The sequence below is a fragment of the Plectropomus leopardus genome, chromosome 13 (assembly GCF_026936395.1).
Source record: "Plectropomus leopardus strain MGB_pleo_1.0 chromosome 13, ASM2693639v1, whole genome shotgun sequence".
In the NCBI taxonomy this organism is placed as follows: domain Eukaryota; kingdom Metazoa; phylum Chordata; class Actinopteri; order Perciformes; family Serranidae; genus Plectropomus; species Plectropomus leopardus.
The window spans coordinates 2,961,480-2,987,077 of record NC_142188.1 but is presented as its reverse complement, the minus strand read 5'-3'; the positions used below and the strand labels follow the sequence as shown (position 1 = coordinate 2,987,077).

Genomic DNA, 25,598 nt, shown 5'->3' with positions numbered 1-25,598 from the left:
AGACTCAGAATTCAAACTTCAATCCTCCACCTAAAATCCGCCTCTGAGTCACAGAAACAGACTTTTTGGGGGTTTCACTGCAAACTTAACGAAAATCTTATCAACAGAAGATCTCAGTACTGAGTTGATTCATTAATCTGTTAGGAAAACTGATGTAGTCCATCCAATCACAAACACAGGACTGAGAATCAAGAGCCCAATATCCACAATTCATAACGAACCTTTACTGTAAATTTGGGGGGAAAAAATGCATTTCTGTTTTTTTCTGATGGATGCTGATGTTTGAATCAGCTGCAACATCCGACAGTTGATTCATGATTTTAAGATGAGTCTGCATCGTCATCTAGAGGACAAAAACATGGACTGCAGCGGTTTGTTTCACCCTGACCTCATTTAATCAGTACTTCCAGAGTCAACTAAAGCCAATGAGATATTTGATCCATAAAATACGTATTTTCTCCTTTTGACAAACTGAAGCTTTGGACAATATTTGATCATTTAAATATATTTCTTAATTCTATTAACCATCTTTAAAGGGCGAGTGTTTACGTGCTTTTGTCTTTTGATAATTTTGGCTGTACTCATGCATGTGGCATACATTTAGTCCAGATTGTGTATTTGAGTGTAATCAGTGAATTTCCAGCTCAGCTCCTACAATAAGTCTAAAATACACTGTGGAAACTAAATAGTTACATTCAGACTGTTCAGGTCCAAAAATGCTCCATTGAAACCCATTCAAACTGACATTTTTGATCCCACAGCCATCAGAGCAGAAAAACAGGACTTGTATTATTTCTGGGTGTCATTCTGGGCTTTTGACTCTGAATTTGTCATTTTTGGATATTTTCCACCTGATGACATCTTTTAAATGAGACTTGTATTCCTGACAATGTGAAATCATATTGCACATGTATAAACAATTAACATGTGACATGTTATATATGTTTTTATAAGTCAATATCAGAACACATTGCTCGCAAAAAAATAAATAAATTAATAATAATAATAATAATAATAATAATAATAATAATAAATATAGCACACAGGCATTTGTACTAGAAATGAATACATTGAAATAATTAAATCAAATAAAAAGTAGATTAAAATAAATGGCTATAGTATTTGAAAAAAAATGAAAATGTAATAAAAAAGAGTTGTGTTGGCATTTATGTTAATTTGGTTAACTTACAATAATAAAATTAAAGGAAGTCATGTTTTAAAGTGTGTATTTGTGTCTGCAGCTCTGCTTGTAGTTCCTATTAGTGTCCATCAGAGGACGACATTTCACCAGCCGCTCTCAGGCCAAACTCACTCAGCGAACATTTAAACATTTTATTTAATTAGATAATAAAACGTTTGTTCTTCAGCACATCTCAGAGTAAATCCTACACTTTAATCACTTTATCAGATTCAGTTTCTTTGGATTGATTGATTATTGGTTAAATAAAGCGTGGAGATAAATAATAAACAATCTAATTTTACAAACATATAAAATAGTGGATTTTTTTTAAAAAAGGGTTTTTTGAATTTAAAGATGTCTCTGCAGCAGCACTGACGCTCAGGATGAGCACTCAGGTGAGTTTTTCAGATGGCGGCCTGAAGGATGATCCTGCTGTGTGTTTACAGAGGGTGTGTGTGTGTGTGTGAGTGTGTGTGTGTGTGTGTGTGTGTGTGTGTGTTTGTCTATCTGTGGCCGGGTGCCTTGGTTTCTTTTTTTCTGGATTCAGTATGACCCAATATGTACTCTCACAACAACACACAAAAGAGAAGCGCACACTCACCTGCGTGTAAAAGCTCATTTACATGAATGCATGCGGACAGTCAGGCTGCGTCCCGGACCTGAAGAGCAGAAAAATGGAGCTCTGAGTGAGTACTTTTCTTCTTTAAGGACTATTGTTCATATCATAACAGATATCAGACATTTAGAGTATAAAACGTGAGGATGGGGAAGTCAGAAAATAGTGAAGATCCCAGTGTGTCATCTTTAAATCTTGTTTTCTTTGACCAAATATTCAAAATTCAATAATATACTGTTAACAAAGGTAAATGACGAGAAATCAATTCATTTAAGAAGCTGGAAACAGGAATTTTGGGGAATTTTTTTCACTATTTTCCTTGAAAAATGACTACAACAAAATGAATCAACCATCAAAATAGCTGCCAAATATTTTTCTGTCAATTTATTAACTGAAACTCGATGAACACCGGTGGATGAACATCAACCCTGCAGGCTGTACTTGCAAAAATATTTGTTTGATAATAACACGGCATAATTTAAGTACTAAACTTTTTAAAATAATACAAAAACGTAGACAGCATCGTTATTATGTGGAAATTAAGCCCGACCGGTCAGTGTGACGTAAACACAGATGAAAAGCACTCACACTGGTGTGTTCACAGGAAAATGTTTTGCAGTAATAAAAATGTAATTTATAATAAAAAGCAAGATGGTCTGATCCTTTAAAGAGGGCTTAAAATAATATTTGACATGTTTTTTTAAAGCAGCAACCACACGTTCATTTTAACAGAAGCTACATTGTTTTTACTTGTCTAGTTAAAAAAAAAAATACCAATTTGGTCATTTTTAATATTTAAGAGTGTTGTGCATAAATGTTTTGGGGACATAGTAAAAATAATAAACACTAGATTATCTCTTATTAAATGCATATTGTTTGACAGCTGGTATCTGAACCAGTTTATTAAGTAACTCTCACTAAATAATGATTTTATCAGTAAACTCCGGATCTAAATAAGAAAAATGGTATAAAATATTGTCTCTGGGAACCACAAATGAAAGCAGTACTGAATCTCCTTTTCTACGTTCTTGTGTTTTTGTTTGTTTTGTTTTAAAGATGCTTCATAAAATTTAGAAATGTTCTTGTTTTTTCTTTTCTTGTCAGCAAGATATTGATTGAACAGGAGAAAAGATGGATGCAGAAAAAGAGCAGCTGGAGTCTAAAGGAGCCAATGAGGAGCAAAATGAAAGCAGCCCGAAACACCAAAAGGTAAATATTAATATTATACGACACAAACAACAATTTCCTGTTCGTATCTCTTCAGTGCAGCTCAGAGAGGAAACACAAAGAGGGAATTTGGCACTAAAGAGTCTGACTTTTAAAATGTTTCACTGACATTTTACGAAGCGATCCAGTCCTGCAAGAAATATTCAAGTCATCGACTGACTCAAGTCATGCATTAATAAATAAACAGTGGTTTAATGTTACAGTCGGTTGTGTTGGAGCACAGTATCACTGTTTTATGTGTGTTTGCATAGTTCAGACTGTAACTCAGCATCATCTCTCATAAACTGATCACGTTTTGATTGAAGAATCTTTAACTGTAAAATCACTAAAACTTTAAATAAATGCTGCACAGCGGAAAAAGTCTAATATGTGAGTAAATATAAGAGTACAAAGTAATATATGAGTAAAAATGTCAAAAAGTAATACATAAGTAAAAAATGTAATATTAGTCTAAAATATGAGTAAAAATTAATACATGAATAAAACGTCGAAAAAGTAATATATGAGTAGAAAGTCTAAAATGTAGTATATGAATAAAAAGTCTAATATCTGACTTTGGAAATGCAGTGCAGTAAAGGAATAAAGTAGTAACAAATTAAAATAGTCAAGTAAAACTCTGAAAGTCCTCCAAAAAACTACTACTATACTACTACTATATTTTAACCACGGCTCTGTATTTGTGGGTCGAAACAGGTCAACAAAAGTGTCAAACTTCTGCAAACAGTAAAATTTGAATAAGCTTGTTTACAAAGTGACATGACGCCAAAGAAAATAAAAATTGTGACAAAAACACAACTTAACAATTTCACTTTTACAGACAACATCCTGCAAAAAAAAGGAAAAAAAACCCCAAAAAAACGTTTTTTCACAGAGCTGCAGAGAAAAAGCGTCTCTTACCTTGAGAACGTGTGAAAAGTTCAGCTGCACGTCTTCATCTCACCCTGCAGGAGAGATCAGATTATATCAGTTAGATAAACTGTAAAAACAAAAAGTCAGCAAAAACTGTTCTGATACACAGAAGCTTCACCTGAAGGACCGAACAGGCGTCGGCTTTACAGAGCAGGACAAGTCCAATTCAAGGACTTTCAAGAATCTTTTTCCTGAAAAAAATCTGTAAAAAATAAAATTAAATAAATAAATAAATAAAATTAATGATAATAAAAATAAAAATAATAATAATAATAATAATAATAATAATAATAATAATAAACAGTTTTCAAAGATTTACATGATATGATTAACATTTTGATCATGAGGAAGTTGTGCCATATTCTATCTAAACAATAATGTATCTATAAAATATAAACATTTTTCAGCACATTTTCTTGGTCATTTCCACGTTGTCATGTTATTTTTTGCTTTTGTTTTGCTCATTTTTAGGGCCATGTCTCATGAAGTTGCTCATTGCCTTCTTGAGCTTTTTTTTTTAAAGAAATCAAACGAACTCGCTCAGGGTTTAAAGGGTTAAGAGATAAAAACCCGTCAGTCCACGCCCTCTGAAACAACACATCAGCCTGGGAACCACATTAATGCTGAAGCTCATGGTTTTTTTTGCATCTGGTCCCCCTCCCGTTAAAACAGCTTTCTACCTGATCCTAAAACGTCCATCACTTATCGGGCAGGTTTCCGAGGATGACTGACAGCTTGTGAAACCTTCGTGCCGTGCTCGAAATGTGAGGATGTCATTTTCGGCTCTTGCAGCCTCACGCCTGGGTCGCTAAAGCGTGCTAGCTCCGTAAAAAAAAAAACGGCTGCAGCTGATGTTAAACTCTGTTAAAAAAACATTTTTAACTTCTGATAGCAAAAACAGCAAAAACACTCAGAGACGCGTCGATGCTTCAGCTCAGAGCTCATTTCTGTGGTCTGTTGACTTTAGTCTGTCACTCAGTGCTTTGTCACGTTTCGTGCTCTGACCGGTTGCAGCTCTAATCCAAACCTGTCCGGAGGCATTTTGACCTCGAGAGGTTAGAAATGAATTTTGGCCATGTTAGGCCATTAAAATGTTTTGTGATCTGATGCCATGTTAGACAGAACGACATTGCTCATTTCCAAAACATTTGGAAAAGGCAATGCGCAACTTGGCAAGAAATGTCGCACAAATTGCAATAAATTAGTAAAAAGTGACGAGAAAATGAGCTGAAAATTACTTATTTTAAATTTTTTTAAAAAAGTGGAAAAAATGTCCAGAAAACTATATTTATACTTTATAAGTATATACTAAAAAAACATATGTATGTGTGTTTTGGGTTTTGGTTGTTTTATTTATTTATTCATTTTTAGGATTTTTTTTCAGGTCATGTTTTTTTTTGTTTTAAACTTTTTTTTTTGAACTTATTTTCTCGTACCTTTTAACTAACTCGTGGCTGAATTTTAGACCATGTTTTATTCGGCTGCTCGTTGCCTTCTTTTCTTTCTTCTTTTTTAAAACAGAAATCAAACCAATTTGCTCAGGTTTCAAAGGGTTAATAACCACTTGCATGAACATTTTCTGATCTGCCACCTGTTGCTGCAGTTTTATGGTCTGGTTGTATCTGGCGACTGACTGTGGCTGTCGGTTAGTTAAGGGTTAATTTTCCTGCGATAGTCTGAATGAGACAAAGAGAGAAAGCTGATGTGGATCAAAGGGTTAAAGGAGCTGATAAATAACGTGAAGTATTTGGCGTTTTTAGTCATTTGTCTTCTCAAGTGTCTCCCTCTGTGTCCAGTCCAGATCAGGCCCCGAATACCTCGATCTGTCTCGCTGCGCCGGCTGCTACAACCACAAGGCGAGCTCCATGCTTCGTTGGGGGGACGATGGGGAGTCCAGCTCCTCGGCAGAGGACTCTGGACCAGAGGTGGACTGCGAGTCAGAGTCCAGCTCCTCCAGCAGCAGCAGCGACGACTGCTCTGAATGGGTTGTAGCCGAAATACTCGAGAAGCCTCCGCCTGTTTCTGGAGACGCTGCTGAGGACGAATCCGTGGGAAAAGACGGAGACAGAGTTGAGGGGACAGAGGAGAACCAGGAGGATAAAAAAAGGATAATGAATCGAAGAGCTTCATTCGTCAAGTCCGCCTCGCTGCCCGCCTCCCTCACTCCTCGCCTCTTGCCTCTGCCCTTCCTGCCGCGCCCTCGCACGGTCGTCTCCACCCTCCGCCTGCAGGTGTCCCACAATTACGACGACGATGACTCCTTCTGCATCGTCAAACAACCGCCACCTAAAAGAGAGGAGGGGGAGGAGAGAGCAGGGAGAGGAGGGCAAGAGGGAGTCAACAGCGTGAAGCCTCCTCAGCCGTTTCACTGGCAGCAGGCGGGGTTACCGTGGCAACAGTGGTCACAACCAACTGTGCAGCAACACCAGCTGTCGTACCAACAACCTCAACACTTCGCTCCCCTCTCGGCGCAGTGTCAAAGGTTACCGCCGTCCGCGCACACACTTCCTGTTCCTTACCCCCCGACGCTCCCGAACACACTCCGACCGACCCCGAACGCACCACACACACACCTGCACGGCCCCGCTGCGCAGCCGTGCTGGTACTGCCACAGTACGTACTTCCCCTGCACGTACTGGAGTAAATAAATATGTGCGACTGTGCGATGAGAAGATCAGTTTGATTAAATGTTTGTGATTGTACGAGAGTTTCGAACTTTTTTCTTTGTTCGTCTGTTACATTTGTCTTGTTTTACTGACATTAAAGTGACGAAAAAAAACTGTAGCTGCAGGATGCTGTAAGTCAAACAACACAAATACACCGAAGCTCCATCTGCTGCCTCACTGCAGGCCGGATTTCAAAGGGTTAACAAAGAGGGAGCTCGTTTTTTGTCTCAAAGTACTCCACTGATACACAGACGTTCCTCACAGAAAACTGCGTCGTCTCTTTGGTGAAAAGATACAAATACTTTTGAAAGTGTTGCTCCATGACCACAGAAAACAGAAATAAAGGACACTTTTGCTCAAAAGGCAGAAAACCTACAACTACCAGAATGCACTGCACTGCACCAGACCAATAAACACTCCCGCTGGTGGGTGAAGTGATATGAACTTGTCCGTTTGACACAATGGCGGCTGACTGGTAACAAACAATCTCCTATTACAGTTAAAAGCTAAGTTAAAACATGATTTTGGAAACATCTGAGGCAAGAAACTGCTTATATACTGCTTATATTTATATTTGATCAGTGCTACTTAGTTGTACCATTTGATCAGATTTTGCAGAAAAAAAATGCTAGCACATATCAACATCTGGCTTTTTAATGCAATGGGAATGCTTACGATCTGCATTCACACCCACGGACACGGTCTTTTGGTACCGATCAGCTTTGATGGAAACACAGCAAATATAATTTCAGCTCCCTAACCGGCGCGATGTGAGGATGCACAGTCACTAATTACCCTCCATCTCCTCCTAAACAGCACTGAAACATTAACTCAAGTTTAAGTTTTAAAGAGAGACTGAATAAGTATGAGATATAGAAATATAAAGAGGAAAAGTTTCCAAAGACCTCTGCTCATGCTGCTTCTACTATTTACCTGTTCGCCGGCCTGTCCGTGATGTCACGTGGACACACCAACAAAACAACACATACACACACACGCTCCAGCTGACAGAAAGACAGACTCGCTCTCCAGCGGTGAGTTCAGTGGCAGTGGGAATAAAGCCAATCGCTCATATTTATTGGGTGTACCCGAATTAAAAAAAAAAAAAAAAAAATGGCGTGCACATGCTAATTTTGTTAGAAAGGGGAATAAGCTTTATGTTTGTGGTGGAGGCAGGGTTGGCAGGTAACACGAAAATGCAGCCTGTAGTTTTAACAACAGCTCAGGAGTCAGCAAAACTTCCGAATTCTGTGTTTTTACATCATCTGGCGTCACGTTTCAGAGGGGGTGGGGGGTTTTACTGTTGATGCTGATCTGTCTGTAAAAGTCTATTTACTCTCCTGTTGCTTCACCAATCCACCGAAGACTCAAACTGACAAAACATTAACACTGTAACACTGACGGCCTTCAATACTTCGTGTTATCAAGTCTTTAAGACAAAAACTTTACTCATGCATCCAACAGAAACAACGATACGAGCGGACAAAGCAGGTGACAACAGAGTTTTGTGTCTCACCTTCACAGAGATGGACAGTTTCCAACGACGGGAAAAAACAACAAAGAGGCTCTTTGTATGGGGTGTGTGTGTGTGTGTGTGTGTGTTTGGTTTGTTCCACCTACAGTAGCCTCTAAGTCTCTCCAGATGTCTCCACTGAGACAAAGTGTTTCCACTACGACTGCCAACACACACACACGCACGCACGCACGCACACACACACGCGCGCACGCACACACACACGCGCGCACGCACACGCACACACACACACACACACACACACACTGATGTCATCAGTGGCAACAGCTGCTGGTTTCTGAGTTAGAAAATGTACATGGACATGGCAGAAACAGAGTGAGAGAGAAAAATAGTTTTTCTGTTTTCCTCTAAATTCTGTTTTACTGCCATCGTCAACTGGAAAATCGATTTTTCACCTGATAAATTTCTCAGGTGTCTTTAACGATACGTGCTGAAAAACAGACAGTAACCGAAGTCTTAAAAACTCTTTTTTTACGGCCTCTTAAAAATAATCTTTCAAACATTTAATGTTTGAAATTTGAAACCCAGAGGAAAATTATTTTCATTTTTAGCAAAAATTATAGCATGAGGGGCTACTTTAGAAATAATAAATAAATAATATATATGTATAAATGAACCTCTAATAACTTATTGTTGTTAAATCATTTAATGCTATCCATATATATATATGGTGAAACAATTTTGCACCTATGATTTTTTTTGTCTAAAACTATGTTTTATCAAACAATAGAGATAATAAATAAATAAATAAATAAGATAGTTTTCTGAGATGTTTTCAAAGGACTGTCAAATTAAACGTGTAGAAATAAAATTAGTACTGGTAATATTACCTGTTCTATGGTCACAGATTTCCATCTCAGCAGTTTGGGAGATGCAAAAGCTATCGGCTATGTTAAAAAATAAAAAATAAACAGAGGGAGATTTTTTGTTCTAATAGCCACAGGGACATAAAAAAATGCAACAAAAAAAATGCATAGCTTTTTTTCTTGGTGAGGACTTTAAATGGTTTAACGTCAGATATTAACAGTATAATTTATAATTTTGTAAAAAAAATTGTAAAAAAAAAGTAAGACAGACTAATATAAAGTCCTGTGTGCTGCACACAGCGGTTTACTTCAGTATCCTGAATAATGTGTCGTGTGCCCTTTTTATTCTGGTGGACCTGAGACTCGGTTCCTTTAATATCTGGGCGTCTCTGCATCTCGAAGGATGAGGTCGAGTTTTATAGAAAAAGGATGTGAAGCCACAGTTTAACATGATCCACAGACTTCCTGAACTCCAAAATTTGCATTTATTTATTTATTCATGTGTCAAGCTGGGGTATTTACTTATTTATTTTATATTATAGAACAAAGCATAAAAGTCTCGTGTTAATCGCAGACTTTATTTCCGGAAACTAACTAAAAACTGACTCAAAAAACCTGTAAACTTCGGGGCGAGGGAACGGGGAGTGCTAAAATGCTACCTCAGTTTTCCAGGTTTCCTGCGCCGCTCCGTTGAAAGTTTCATCGGCCTCATGAACTCGGTTTTGCAGCCGTCTTAAAACATTTTCACCTCACAGTTTACAGTTAATTGGTGCTCGTAGATTATTAAACACAGTTTATCTTTGATCTCAATTTATTGACCGGTGCGCTTGGATTTTCACGTCAGTATTTACGTTTTTATTTTGACCACGTGGCTCCTGAGCGGCTCAGATCTTACGGTAAACTTTGAAAAACGGTTTGTAAATAATGTTAAATATACGTCAGCTCTGGGCGGCAGCTGCCGTTAGGAACACTGACATCATGTCCTCTGTCATTATTGGAGGAATTTAGGGGTTTTATTAATCTAGAGGGAGTTTATGTTGATGTAAAAATGCACATGTGCTGCGCGTTTTATAGACGGTTTCAGTATTTATAGATTCAGTACATTTATTGAACTGTTTAATACGGAATTTAAAGCTTTGAAACGGTATTTAGACGTTCATGTCGGGAAATAAAACTTGTCCTTACAGGACACACGAAACAAGAGCTACATTTTAACAATGGAAACCATGATGAAGATATTCAGTTTACACCTGAACTAAAAGTACAAACATTGAATGCGGCTTCTAAAGGCTGTAAATTTAAGCAGTTTTTGACTTTAGAAATCAGATATTATACATCATTTTTGCAGCAGTGTAATGAAATTATTAAGTACATTTACTCATGCTTAAAGAAGAAGTGTGTAAGATTTTGGGGGATTTAATGATTCAAACTGCTGCTTTAGAAACACACCTGTGTTTAAAGAAAAGCTGAAAAGACATTTAAGACTTTATGTCCTCGAGAAGACAAACTTATTTCTGCTTTATTCGGTTTTATTTTGGGGGTTAAATACTTATCAGTCTTTAACAAAACTATATTGATATTCCTTTTTTATTTTCAGATAATATTTTTTGGGGGCTTTTTCTGCCTGTGTTTGATAGGACAGTTTAAGTGTAAAAGGGGGAGAGAGAGGGGATTACATGCAGCAAAGGGCCGAGGCAGGAATCGAACCTGCGGCTGCTGCGGTGAGGACATAATCTGTACATGGTGGCTGCTTCACCAGCTGAGCTGCTGGGTGCTCTGCTATATGTAAAAAAAAAAAGATTAAATCTTGAAATATGTCAGATTTGTGGGGATTTAGTGGCGTCTAACAGCGAGGATTGCTGACTGTCACCAGCTAAAACTTCTCCCGGTTAGAAATTCTTCAGTGTTTATTGTTCAGGAGGTTTTTAGTGACAGCCGAATTGTCCGCAGACGTCTCTTCCTCTCATAAACAAAACGACAGCGTTATTAAAAAAGGTAAAAATGCTGAATAAAGCAATTTTACATTATAAATCAGTGTTTCTTCTATGCTGTTTGGTACTTTGCCAGTGGGCTGCTCACTCAGCGTTTCAATATATTCTCACCTTTTCTCTCCGATAACTTTATGTGTGCTCACCTTATTTAGGGTTTTCACATTTTTGCCAGGAGTTGAGTTATTGAGGTCTCCTCCTCTCCAAAAACAAATGAACCAGGCGATTTAAACCTGTAAATGCACAGAAAAAAAGGTTTCACATTACAAAACAGGTTTTCTCTGATATGAACTGGCATGCTGGAGCAGCGCTGTCAGCCCAGCACCTGCGGGTCTCTGCACACCTTTTTGTCTCCGATAACTTGAGATCCAACAATCAGGACTTTTTTTAGCTGTTTGTTTTATTACAGGGAGCTGAACTCTCTGCAAATGAACTCAGTGATCAAACCAGTAACAACACTAAATAAAGCAGTTTCAAATAAAAAAAACAGCTTTTTCTGGAGGCAGAAGTGAAAATACGAACAGTCCTTTCTAGAGCTTTGTTTGGTTTGTCTTTTCACTTCTCTTTTACTGTGTTTTTGGAAGAAAAAAACAAACTTGCAAGGCTTAAATACTTGTGAAAGGCGTCTGAAAGCTGTACTGTGCTGTATTTTTAGTTTGGCATTTTTAAGGTGGCCTCAACCAGAGCCGGCTCTAGACATTTTGGTGCCCCAGACAGGCGGAGAATGAGAGCGAGTTGGATCACGTGACAGCTGCTACTTTCTGACCCAAACAGCTGACCGGCGGCGGATGAAAAATGTAGTGCCAAAGGAAAAAACTGTGTGAGGACGCGATAAAGCAGCGAAAATACTCTAAATACAGCGTCCACTTAGATATTGATATTGATTTTTTGGTTGGCCTTTTTTAAAAGTGGCTAAAACACGTTTTGATACCAACCCTGTGGGGTGCGCGCCCCGTGTGTTTCTGCAAACCGGGAGCCCCACTTCAAAAACACACAACTGTCCTTTAATGAGACACACAAGACTATTTGGTTTCTACAGAAAAACAAAAAAAACAAAAAAAACAAAATTCTCACTCATTTTTTTGTTTTTTAGTTTGCCAGTCAGAATTGAATATTAACTGATCGAATGATACACGGATTATACACAGACCGGGTACTTTTTGTTTTGACACACTGACAATATTTACATGAGAATTTGAATGCATGACTTTTAGCTGCACTTTCACAGTGTGATATTAGTGCTTTTTTTGGTTGTTATGATGCAGAATAACATGACAAAATTTTAAAGACGCATTTCTGACATTTTTAAAGGACTTCACTCTGCATCATGTTTTGGGAAATGCTGCAATGACTCGGCTTCTATTCTTTCTCCCTCTCTCTCTCTAAGTCTGTCAATTAGTGATAATGGACCCCATCGGCCGAGAGGAGACCACTCCCTCTCTCTCTGCTCCCTCCCTCCTTGACACACACACATACACACAAACACACAAACACACACACACACACTCTCTCTCTTTCTGTCCGTCTTTCTTTCGATCTCTCAGTCAGTAATAATGGAGCCCAGCAGTCCGAAGAAGATCCAGTTTGCTGTGCCTCCGCTGCAGGGACAGCTGGACCCTCAGGCCGCCGAACATGTGAGTGAAACCTGAATATATGTGAGAGTGTGTGTGTGTGTGTGTGACACTGTGGGTGCATGCATGTGGGGGCTGAATGGGGCTTCTATGAGTTATCTTGTAAGTCTTGTCTGGAATTTTCTGTGTGTGGGTGCAGAGCAGCATGTGTGCACAAGTCACTCTTATGAAATCTGCTGTTTGTGTGTTTGTGTGTGTGTGTGTGTGTGTGTGTGTGTGTGTGTGTGTGTGCGCTTAATGGGTCTGTCATATTTGAGCGACTAATGCATGAGATACACGTGAGTTTTTTGGTAAAAGGTTTAAAGGAGTTATATCTGTGTGAGCAGATGGTATGGAGAATTAAAAAAAAAGAAAACCCCGTCTAAAATACCTTTTAAGTTTCAGTGTTTTAGAAAAAAAATTAATCATATATCATTTTAAAAAATGCATTTTTATGCTTTGAAAAGCAAATTGGCTTGATTTCATTCAAAAAACACGGGAAGAAGGCAATGAGCAATAAAAGAAATCACCCACAAATTAGCAAGAAATGTTAAAAAAAGAATACAAGAAAATTACCTGAAAATCTGTACAATAAAAGAAATGAAAAGAAAGTAAAAGATGTGTAAAAAGGCCCTAAAAATAATAATTCTTTAACATATTAAATTTATAATTTTGATAATTAGCAATAAATACAATTTTCTCTAGCTTTTTTTTCATACACATTTTCCATATTTTTTTCTTCTTAATATTTGTCTAAATCTAAAGTTTACAATTTTCAAACATTTTTCATGAAGTTGCTCATTAACTTTTTTCCGTGTTTTTAAACGAAATAGCACCAATCTGGGCAATTTAAGAAGACATGGCCCAAAAATTAGCAAAAAAAATAAAAAAATAATAATTTCAAATGGAAAATTCTTATAGTTATAAATATAGTTTTCAGATTATTTTTACCCCTTTTTGTGGGGGGGGGGGGCATGTGGGACATTTCTTGCTCAGTTGGTCATTCCCCTTCCCCCATGTTTTCAAAATAAATCAAACCAATCCTCTCAGCTTTCAGAGGGTTAACCAGCATGTGAACGTCATCTGAACGCAGCACAAGAACACAGATGTCCATCCGGGTTTTAAAGGGTTAATAGCACAAATTTAACTCAAGCCATAACTTGAGTTAAATTTACTCCTGTCATGGGTGATCTGCAGCTGAGTGCACAAAGTTCACGCCTGTTTGCTTTGAGTCGGGGGTTGGAGGGTTGCTGCAAGGCATTCTGGGAAACACAGGGTCTTTCTTAAGTACAAGAGAGCGACAGAAAGTTCAATTTCACGCTTGAAATGTATAAAATACTCAAATGTCCGAAGTGTAATTTTCCTTTAAGTGAGTCTAATCATCACCTGCAGTAAAGAGAAACAGAAGCAGGTCTTTGAGAACGTGAAACATGACATCAGGGAGCTGCAGCGGCGTCCTGCGAGGACTTTTCCTCCCCGACGTCTTTATGAGCTGTTTGCTGGTTGGAAACAGGAAGTTGATCTTTTCTACGGAAGCTGGTAATGAACAGTGACAGATTAGGGCCCCTCTGTGAGTGTCTGCGGAGCCCCTGCGTTGGAAACCGTCAGCATTTACATAAATTTAAGAGAGGGTTTTATGAGATAACATCTTGTAAACGAAGGATGGATGGACATTCACACGGCTGCAGCGCGACAGTGTTTCTTCGTCTGAGAGCCGAGTGGAAGAAAATCAACACGTTTTTCAGTTTTATTAAAAGATTGATGGTTTAAAAGTGCACTTTAAAGTACCTGATTTCTTTGAAAAATATGGAGAAAAAAAGGGCAATGAGCAACTCCGCAAGAAATGTCCTGCAAATTGCAAGAATTTAGCAGATTATAAAGTCATTTTTTTCAAAGAAATATATTTCTTATGATCAAAGTTATATTTAAAATTATTTTACAGAATTATTAATTTTTTGAGAATTTTTAAATCTTTTTTTTCATATGTTTGATTTTTGTTTGAATGTGTTTTTTTCTTCTTTTTTTTTTGCAAATTGTCAGGTAATGTTCTTGTACTTTTTACAAATTTCTTTGCAATTTCCAATGTTCATGCATTCTTCCCATGTTTAAAAAAAACAACAACAAAATAAATAAATACATAATAAAAGTAAGTTGTCCCACTTTCACTTTCCACTTAAAATTAGAAATAAAAATTAAATTAAATTAAATTAAATTAAAACAAATTAAATTAAATCATGGATGTGATGCTAAAAAATCTAAAAGCTGATCTGGTTTGACACGGGACACAAACTCGGGTCTCCTGAGTGAAAGTCCTGTGCTGTTTGTTTCCTCCTAAAGCAGACTTTCCCTCTTTATACTTCCGTCTTTACTCCCTTAAGCACATTTCCCGATTACGTGGGTTATATATGAATTCTGAATTTTATTTTTCCGAGGTTCACGTATGAACAGCACGAGAGCAGTCTGTTCGTGGGAAAGTTGAGCTTGTAAAGTTAATTCGGCTCTAAAACTTTAAGTGGATAGTTATATTTTTAAGAGGCATTCAGGATAATAAACCAAAGCTGAAGATTTCATGCAGTTAATGAGATAATCTCAATTAAACTTCCACAAACATGCAGGAGTGTGTTTAAACTGGAACAGTCGGCTCCGGCTGGTGTTTCTGATTAACTCATTATTGTTTTTAAAGCCGAATTTTTGGGACAGTCGCCAAGTGGCTGATAGATTAAGAAACAAATTAAAAACATGAAGATGATGAGAACAGACTGCAACAAGATCATTAACACAAAAAGAAGTGTTGAACCAACAATTAATCTCACTCAGGGAAGTCTTATTCAGATATTTAACCCTTTGAAAGCTGAAAAAATGACTTTATTTGTTTCAAAAACATGTAAGGCAACCAGCAACTTTACCAGCAAGAAATTACTCAAAATTAGTAGGAAATTTAAGATTAAAACTTACAAGACAATGACCTGAAAATTTGCATTAAAAAAAGCTACAAAAAATAAATAAATAAAAACAAGGAAATGAACTCTGTAACATAATATTAAACATATAGTTACAGTTTTCTAGTCAAAAACACTTACATACATTTTTAATAATTTTATCTTTCTCATTTGAAAAAAAAAAAGTCATTTCCTTTTCAATTTTCCTAATTTCTCGCAATTTGTGAGGCAACCGTTGTATATTACCTTTTTCCCCAAGTATGAAAGAAACCAAACTCAACAAGAAATGGCCCGAAATTTGCAAGAAAATAGTATAAAGGAAGTTACAGGAAACTTTCCTGGAAAAAGTTTTTGAAAAGTTAAAAAAAAAACCCCCACAAAAAATGACTTTAAAAAAGTTAGAAACAAATAATCTAATATCTAATTATACGAATTATTAATATAGTTTTTTGGACCTTTTTATATCTAATATCTAATAATATTTTCAGGTCACCTTTTTTAAAAAAAATTTTGCCAAGTTGCTCATTACATTTTTCCCATGTTTTTGGAGAAATTAAACCAATTTTCTCCGGTTTCAGAGGCATAAATGCTTGTAAAAGGTGTCTGAACGCAGCACATGAAAACTGATGTCAATCTGTGTGTTAAAGGAGCAACAAGGAAAATACGTGTGTGTTTTTGTGTGTTTACCTCAGATCCGACGCAGAAGACCAACTCCTGCCACGCTGCAGATCTACAGACAACCTGGCACAGGTGAGAGAGGGGGGAGGGGAGGAGGAGGAGGAGGAGGAGGAGGAGAGAGAGCTGAGAAGCAGCAGCTATAATGGAAACTTTATTAGATTTGTGCTGCAGCTTTTGGTAAGTGATCTCAGTGTTCAGACCGGACTGATGGATGCCTAAAGTGTGTGTGTGTGTGTGTGTGTGTGTGTGTGTGTGTGTGTGAGTGTGTGTGTGTGTGTGTGTGTGTGTGTGTGTGTGTGTGTCGGCTCTCAGCTCCTATAAATCCCTCTACTCAGGAACTGACTGATTGAATAATCGGCCTGATTCCATTTTGTGAGCTCAGCTCAGTCGGGCTGGTTCCAATATAGTCGGAGGAAGCTCTCGAGGTGCATGAGGTGTTTTTTTCGGTTTTTTTTCCAAGCAGACATTTTTTGTTGTTCCCAAGAAATCACAGAACAAAAATATTTTATCAAACTCAGCTGAAAGACTGGAAACATACAAACATGGACATCTTCAGGATTTGCAATATTAATTCGGAATAAAACGAGTTAATTAAATAGCTGAAGCCTTGACGGTGATGCTTTGCCCAAATGTTGATCTGCGCATTAAATTTCAAAGATTTCAGTTCATTCTTATTATTTTTCCAGCAATACATCAGTGACAGGAAGCCAGCTGGCAGCTGCAAAAACAAGACGTGGCCACGCTCTCGTAACCTTCAAACAAATCCTCTCTGAGGGCAAAACAAAGTTAGGTTTTGTCAATAAATCCTGATGCTCTCTGAAAGAATCCCACTTTAAACACCTCTGGTTATCTGCTTTTTAAGATACATCCCCTGATTTTGTTTCATTAACCGCACAGCCCAAAAATCTTCTTCCAGCTCACAGCTGAGATCCAAATCAAGCTGGAGAGGAGTTTGGAAATTTGGGAATTTGTGTCGTCATTACATGAACAAACACAGTGTAGTTTATTTTGAATAAATCCCACACAAATCGTCCTGTTGCTCCAAATGCTCACTATAGAGCATCAAATGTGGATTAATCCGCAGCTAAAAAAAGTCCCTGACAAATGCAATATTTACTGCTGTTTGTAAAATATTTGCTCAAACTTCGATACCCAGCTGTTTGAGGTTTAGTACTCGTGTTTAAAAAGCGACCTGTACATCTGTGAAGATTTACGTGTTCGTTGGAAACCGGCGGTTTGGGGCTGAGTGCCATAAAGAGGCTGAGGAAGTTGTAAAATATCGAGAGACAGACTAGATCTAAAACAGGTTTGTTTTTCTCTTTCTGTGGGATTTTTTGACAAAAAAGCAGAATATCGCCCGTCTTTTGGTTGACAGCTGTCCAACTTTGGCTTTTGGTAATATGCTTTAATTGTATGTAATACGACAAAACTCGGCAGCTAACCACGATTTCTCAACAGGAAGGACAAAAGAAACTATTAAAACCAAAAAACCAAACCTGCCAGTGAGGTTTAACCAATTATAGGACTGAACACCAGACCCACGGACACCGGCAGATCCCGAGCTCTCGGGTTAAAAACAGTAAAAGTGAGCTTCTGTCAAATCAATAAGAGCTGAAAGCTGCCGTCTCTTCTCTCCGCAGATGCTGGAGATCAACACAACGCCAGCGGAGAGTCACAGGTTGGTTTGAATGCTGTTCATATGTACAGAAGAGGGGAAACAGGAAAAACGAATCTAAAAAAAAAAAAAGATCCTTTGAAACCTAAGACAATTGGCAATGTGCAACTTCACCAGAAATGACCCAAAAATGAGCAAGAAATTTACAAAAAAAAGTTACAAAAAAATTTCCTGAAAAAAGCATAGACGTTCTTTTTTTTAAAAAAATGTGAAAAAATGAAATAATAATAATAACTATTATTATTAATTCTTTTTTCTGTAACATAATTTTAAATATGCATTAATTATAACTATAGTTATATTATAATAATTCTTTCTCTCGTCATAATTTTTTGCCTTTTCCTAATTTCTTGCATTTTGAGGGACATTTGTTACTGATTGCCTTTTTCCTCATGTTTTTGAGAGAAATCAAACCAACGTTTCTTCACATTTCAGAGATTTAAATGCTTGTGAAAGGCATCAAAACTGTTACTGATCCAGGTTTTAAAGGGTTAAAGTTACATATAAAGACAAAACCTCAGACGTTTATATGTAGTTGGCTTTTATGCAGCTTCTAAAAATAAACTAAACCGAAATGTGGTAAATAATGTGGACTTATCTCCTTTCTGACGTTTGAATTTTAACTTTAAATGTTAGATGGATTCGTCTTTGCCACGTGCAGATTTCAGTCTAATTCTAAAAGTTATGAAAACAAAGATAAAAGACGACAAAATAAGAAAAATCCTTCAGTACTGTCTCGGTTTCTCGCACATTTCTTGAGAGTTTCTGACATAAAAAGGTCACAGCAAACGGCGGCAGACAATCTGCCAGATAAATGACGGCTCGACTGAAAAGTCGATGTTGTTCGCTGTAATGAGATCAGGAAGGACAGCGCGGTTTATTATCCGTCTCCTGCTGGATATTTGTTTTGATTTATGCATTATGTTGCAGATCCAGCGTTAATTTTAATGAGTTATGTTTTACATTATATTCATGAGCACAGCGGCTGGTTTAGAATATATTTAAATCATCATTTTATAAACTTTTCCAGACAGAAATGGTGTTAAACCAGATTAAAACACGTTTTTTTCTGTCCTGCAGGCTTCAGATTCGTCTCAGAGGAAGCAGAGCACCTACGCCCCGCCCACCATGAAAGGTAAACAAAGCACACTTTTCTTTTTCGGTCTACAGTGATGTTACAAAATGTGTTTGAAAATGTGTAACAAGTTCCCTGCAAGGCAAAGCAGAGGAGACACATCTTCCCGGAGGAGAGGATTATACTGAGGATGCTTCTCAGGTCGCTCTGCAATCATCATTTTAAAATGTGAAAAACGGTGATGAGGCGGGAGCAGAGACGAGAATATTCGCAGCATAAAGTCAGAAACAACAAAGAAATCACTTCAAAAAATCAAATACAAATACCCAGTATGGACGGACTATATTGGTATATTAACTATATATATACTATATATAAACTATATTGGTTTAGACAGCGAGCGACTATCAGAAACACACTGATGTGTAACCGTGAGTCACCCTTTGTCTGTGAGAGTTTATGTGTTTATGTGTTTGAATACGCTTGTCTGCAGAATCTCTTTAATTTGCTTCTCTACTTATTTTCTACATTTTTTAAACTTACACTTTTTTTAATTGTTTTTATTTATTTAACTACCCCTCTTTTTTTGTCCCACCTATTTATTTATTAATTCTATTTTTTAAATGTATTTATTTATCTCTTTATTTAATTTTATTTTATGTTTTTACATGGCTGAAAGGTCTTCATGTTCAAATTTTATTTTTGTGCATTCACACAAACCAATATAAAGAGAATTACAAAAAAATAAATAGTTAAAAGCATTATAAAAACTAAAAACAGCAGCACTGAGTCAGCAGCCTGCAAAAAATAATCTTCTTGGTCTTCTCTTAAAAAGTCACTGCGTGTTTTTCAGGCTAAAGATCTCTTAATTCTGCGTTATTAGCAAACAGACGCAGCTTTTGTCCCTCAGAAATGAGCTGCGGTCAGTTTGATTTAAGGCGGGACCGGAACAAGCAGCATGACGTTAGAAAACATTTTCCAAAGAGCTAAATATCAACAACGTGTTTAAAAGTGAGGATAAAGACGTGCAGCAGGGTTGTTCTGTCGGTTCTGTCTCTGCGGTTTTGTGCCGTTCAGGTCGATGAATCAGAAGTACTGCGTGTGTGTAAAGGTCGGTAACGTGGTGCTGCAGCTGCAGCTGCAGCTGCGTACACAACATCTCCTGATTCCTCGTCTCAGTTTCACCACTTCGATGTGTTTGCTTTTTTATGGACGTTGTGTTTGTTGCTTTTATTACACGTTGTTTGTCTTTCTGCGTTATCTGTCGCTGTTTCTGGTTTCATCCTTCGCTTGAGTTTCTTTCAGTCTTTAGTGTTTATCAGATATTTCGGCTCAGCTGGCACAGTGTGGATTAGGCCCTGATACGGCTCACAGGCTTATTATTTTATGTCTTTTATCTTTTATTTCTCATGTTTTGAATAGATCCACTTCTGAGATTTTATCACAGCTTTAAAAAGCTGCTTTTGTAAAGCAGCAGCAGAGTGAATGTCAGTCAGTGTGTTTACACGACGTCAGAAACAGTCAAATTAAAACTGGACTTTTAAAAAACACGTAAACATGCAAAATCAAAAAACACCCAGATAATTCGGCTGGAAGTCGAGCTCTTCTGTCATGTAACAACCTTAGTCGCACTTTAAGTGGAGTCGGCGCTCTGAGCGTGCTCCGAGTCATCGCGCCGGCCTCCCTCGAGATAGGGACTGTTTGTTATTTATGGGGGGGGGGGGGCTGCAAAATGGGTCAGGCATTAAAAAAGTAAGCACTGAGGAGGGACTTGTGTTTTCAATTCTGGCTTAGGTGAGGTCAGATTTTATATTTATTTATTTATTCTGATAAATTAAGAACAGTCCCACAGCACAGAAGCTAAGCCATGTCTCGCTGTGGACGCAGCAAATATTTCCCCTCTTTAAACAGCAGCTTTAAACAGCTTTTTTCTCAGTGGTTTTCTGTGCTTTTGATACAGCTGTCTGACAGCAAAGTGAAATATAGCGTGCGGTTGAACTGACTGATTTTTTAGGCGATTTAAAACTAATCAATGAAGGCAGAGTTTGCTCAGCGACGTTTGATTATATGTACGTGACGCAGCGGTTTTTTACCTCTAATTTATTATAAATAAACAGTTGTGACGATGATTCGGTTTATATCATGGTGTCATGGATATAGATCTATAAGTAATATGGATTTATTGCAGCTTGCTGAGAGGGAGCATATCTCAGACTTACTTCCATCAATACGGCTGATTTGAGCTTATAAAAGTGGAATAAAAGCAGTTCTCATGTGCAACAGACGCCTCTCTCTAATAACACTTACGTCAGTTGGTTTTCTGGTATAAGAATTAGTATATTACTATTATTTAATGTTTACTTGTTGCTATCATGATTTCATTGTCAGCAGTAGAAGTGCGTGCTGTTTGTTGACTTTTGGGTGTTCAGACGATTACATAAGTTGATCTTTGAGGAGCTTCCTCTCTTTGAAGCACCAGACGGCTTTTATCTCGAAGAGATTTTGTTGTTGTTGTCATTTTGTTATCATCGCCCGAAACTGAATAATTTATAAAACTGTGATAAGGGCTGAGAGGAAGCAGCGCTGCTGCAACAACAGTTTAGACAAGCTGACGCAGCGCGGCCTCCGTATTCGCCACAACGTGTCTTTGGCTTGAAATGTGTTTGTGAGACGGAGAAGTCCGTTTTTAACGAGCTGAAGGTGTTTAGGGGAAAGAAAAGGACGACAAATAGGAAGAAAAACAGGGTGCAGATCAGCGTGTGTGCAGAGCTCCAACACTGAGTGCAGCACGCAGTTCCGGGAAGTGGAGACAGTAAAAGCTTTTCTATTATTGATCCCGTCTGAGTGTGTGTGTGTGTGTGTGTGTGTGTGTGTGTGTGTGTGTGTGTGCAGGCCAGTTAGCTAATAGCCTTGTGAATAACTGCCTTTGCACCAAACACTTGCATACAGTAGGAGGAGAAAAAAAAGTTGTATTTATCAGTCTAACCCTCTGAAACCTGGATCCACAACGGTTTTTTTTGTGCTGCATTCGGACGTCTTTCACGAGCATTTAGGAATCCTAAAACCCGAGAACATTGTTTATTATACTGCTGCATCTTATCATATTGAAAATACAAAAAGAGCAAAATTCTAACAGATGTTTTTGAGTCTACGTGACTTTTGGGAACATTTTTTAAATTGGCCCAGTATTGAGCTGCAGCGCTCTTGTGTTAACACTTGCATGGCTTCAATAAAGACACACCAAAATAAAACACACACACTGAGAGGCGTACTCGTGTGCTGCAGAGCCGTGTACACAGCGCTGGTCTGTTTTTAGCGGGTTTTTCCGTGTTTAATAAACCCGCGTACAAAACTCTGAGCCTGTCTGCGGCAAAAACAACCACTTGCGCTCAACACTGGACCAGTGTTAAAAGTTGTCGTCTCCGTTAGTCACTGAGACACAGAAACATGGGAAAATAGGGCTGAAAAATACCACAATTGCCTTTAAATAGAGATGTGGCCTTTGTTTTACGGTTTGCTTAAAACTACGGATATTTTCCAGAGAACATCGGAGTCTTCTAACAGAAGATTTTTGAATACTAAATAAGCAACTTTCTTCCCTAAATATACAGTTGAGCACCTACATTTTTTTTATTTATTTATTTAGTGGAAAGCTGCTAAACTATTTTGCTGATCTTTAGTTGGATATTTCTATTTTTCTCATTCAGTTTCAAATGTAATTGCAGTTATAATTTTTAAATTACAAATGAATTTGAGTTTTTCAGTTTTTGCGTGCGTCTACCTGAGTGCAGTCGAAGCGTCGCTCCACTAGAGGTGCTCTTCTCTCCTCAGAGCTTCAGCTGGAGGCGGAGCAGCACCTTCTGGGGGCGGGGCTCTGCGACGCAGACGACCAGCTGAGCCCAATCACAGCGCAGCTCTATGCCGCTTCTCAGTGGGCCAATCACAATGGGCCAGAGGAGGCCAATGGGAACGAGGCGAGTCTGCAGTTAGCCAATCAGGAGAGAGGAGTGGCAGAGAGCAGCAGTTCAGGGGGTAAACTGGTTTTAAGACAGAGAAATTACACACTTTGGCCGACAGTATTCTCGAAAATAAATCTTTCTGTTAAACTCTTTGTCAGTGGTGTATTTAGAGCGAATTTATATATTCGTCTCACAAGCCGGCGACAAATGACACCAAAGACCGAGCTTCAGTTTGGCTGTAAGCCCAAAACATTGTGCAAACATTTAAAGTTATGTTGAGTATACTGTTGGCCTTACACACACCTCAAACACACACACTAATATTGATTTAATAACCAGACACAACCATAATATTTTGCTCAACTATATTTGCATTAACAAGTAATTTTTCTCAGTCAGACTTTTTTAAATTACTTCTCTCAGAGACATACTGGATTTTCATTTTGCTCTCATATACAACCTTAAAACTGCATTAATCAGTGTTTTTATATTAATATCAAATCACATGTGACGTGAAAGGAGTTGTTTTTAGCACTTTGAGCAGGCTTACATTTTTTATTAATTATATGTCACCAGTTGTTTTACAAACAGCTTCTCAGGCCCCGAACATGCTTATTTTTTTGTTACCCGTCGCTTATTCTGATGGCTTTTTAGCGACCTGCCTGTTTTTTAAGCATCTTTTTAGGCATTTTTAGGTTTTCTTTTGGGATGTTTAGATGTTTTTTGGCAACCAAAGGTGAATGTTTTCTAGGTGACACGTCGCTGTTTTTCCACCAGAGTTGGTGCTGAGGAATCAGCTGTTTTAACAGAAAAACGTGGGGATGGTACCACAAAAAGTGGGTATTTGAGATGTTAAGTATCAAGGCATCTATCACATAATACAAATGAAAAGTATTTGAGGTTTGCAGAATAAACAGGTTCGCTGCCTTCACACGCTCCTTGTAAATATAATATTTATGAGTTTGGGGCACATGAATGAACCTCTAAAGTAGTCAATACGAGTGGGAAACTGGGAAATTTAGATCCCTGGGTTGCCAGGTTGTGATGTTTAAATGACGTTTCAGTGCAGCAGAAATTACGAAAAACATGGAAACGTGTCAACAATTGTAGGTTTTGCTGTCAATGTTATTATTTTGTTCCTATTAGCTGTCATTTACTTAGTAGTTGCTCCTTTTAGTATCTGCATTTATTAACCGTAGCAAGCGAACTTTGAACTATAAAGCCGCCAGGCGAGTTTACGAACACTGATAACGTTATTTTAAAACACGAGTTGCCGACTTGACGTCATAAATGCATAAACATGGCGGGCAAAAGTTTGGTCAGAAACTTAATTCACATTAAATATCAATACTTTATCACATGTTGAGTGTAATATGGTACTAATGTTAACTGCTGTCCATGCAGATTGACCTAAATTAAATATAAAAAATATATATTATCTATAATATATAAAAAATAGAATATATAACTTATATACAAATATATAAAACACAATATTTAATAAATAAAATAAAATCTAAAATAATATATAAAATATAAATTAGCAGGAAACAGCTGTTCACGTCTTGTTTAAATGCTCTTAGCGTTAAAATGCAGCCCGTCTTCTCTGCAGCCTCCATGTTTTCACGATTTACGGCCTCAAAGCTCATGATCACAACGAAGTCGTTTTCTCGACTCTGAAACTACAACTCCCCGACATCACACGAATGCATTCCACAAACTGATGAATGCAGCTTTAAGGTTGTGCACATGTTGGCGTGCATTTGGGAAACCTCTGCACGCTGGAAGCTAAAAATGTGGCTTTAAAATCTGATTACATACAAATAAACAATGACGTTCACATTCAGTGCAGAGCCTGTTCCTAATATGTTAACGTTTCCACACTAACGGTCTGTAAATCACTAACTCCTCTCTCTCTTGTGGCTTTGCACGATCTTTCCATTTTTCATCCCCTCCTCCTCTCCTCCCTCCCGCTCTTTCTCAGATCTGTCATGTGACCACAAAAAGGAAGCGCCCAGTCCCGACTCCGTCTCCCGATAGCCACCTTCGCCCACTTTCATCTCTTTGTCTCTCAGTAACCAACTTCTCGTCTGTAACTCACTGCTGTTCATCTGATCCCACTAACACACTGCTTCAGTCCTGCTGCACACCAATACTGACACACACACACACACACACACACACACACACACACACACACACACACACACACACACACACACTTTAGTTCAATCTGCTGAATCGGTCTAAATTTAAATTACCGTAGGCGTCAGTGAGGTTTTGCTTGTGTAGAAATGGCTGTGAATAAAGATGTAATATATTGAAACAATGTCTGAGTATTCCTTATACATGAAGGAAAGTCTTTGCAGATGCTTTTAAATCTTGTTTTAGTTTTTTAGTATTTTCCTCATGTTTGGAGCTTTACTTTTTTCAATGCAACAGAACATTTTTTTGCTTAAAACAAGCTCATAACTCAAAGTAAACATTTTTACCCTGTGAGGGACTCAACGTGCTGCTGGAAAACACGCGTCTACAGGCGGGTTTAGCAACGTTTTTGAATGTCGATAAAACACAATTGTATGTGTGACGTCTCCACAGTGACGATGATGGTATAAAAACAGGAATTAAATATTTTTTTCCTTTATATTAACAGGTAGGTAGGTTTTTACTTTTTAAAATTTTGCATTCAAAACATGAAAGAAAGCAGTTAATTGATTGTTTATAAAATATTTAAAA

General features: G+C 37.7%; 2 protein-coding genes and 2 long non-coding RNA genes across 4 annotated transcripts in view; 2 read left to right on the top strand and 2 right to left on the bottom strand.

Annotated features, from left to right (window-relative positions):
• LOC148187629 (uncharacterized) overlaps positions 1-5,874 on the bottom strand; it is an 11,685-nt gene extending 5,811 nt beyond the window's left edge. The window contains exons 1-4 of the long non-coding RNA XR_015778424.1: positions 5,750-5,874; positions 4,051-4,134; positions 3,921-3,964; positions 1,782-1,839 (exon numbers count right to left, since the gene is read on the bottom strand). This is a non-coding gene — a long non-coding RNA (uncharacterized LOC148187629). The remainder of the gene's footprint in view (positions 1-1,781; positions 1,840-3,920; positions 3,965-4,050; positions 4,135-5,749) is intronic.
• On the top strand, positions 1,740-6,937 carry LOC148187628 (uncharacterized). The gene is made up of 3 exons (XM_088086572.1): positions 1,740-1,866; positions 2,901-3,005; positions 5,729-6,937. Exons 2-3 carry the CDS (start codon positions 2,928-2,930, stop codon positions 6,578-6,580), a joined length of 930 nt encoding a protein of 309 aa, XP_087942698.1. The 5' UTR covers positions 1,740-1,866; positions 2,901-2,927; the 3' UTR covers positions 6,581-6,937.
• On the bottom strand, positions 5,889-16,235 carry LOC148187627 (uncharacterized). The gene is made up of 3 exons (XR_015778425.1): positions 16,163-16,235; positions 11,073-11,159; positions 5,889-6,218 (listed from the first exon to the last, which is right to left on the bottom strand). It is a non-coding gene; the product is annotated as an uncharacterized LOC148187627 (long non-coding RNA).
• Positions 12,350-25,598, top strand: ppp1r1c (protein phosphatase 1, regulatory (inhibitor) subunit 1C). Its single transcript, XM_088086575.1, has 6 exons — positions 12,350-12,560; positions 16,168-16,225; positions 17,794-17,831; positions 18,909-18,963; positions 22,735-22,935; positions 24,847-25,598. The coding sequence occupies exons 1-6, from the start codon at positions 12,480-12,482 to the stop codon at positions 24,900-24,902; spliced, it is 489 nt and encodes a 162-aa protein (XP_087942701.1). The 5' UTR covers positions 12,350-12,479; the 3' UTR covers positions 24,903-25,598.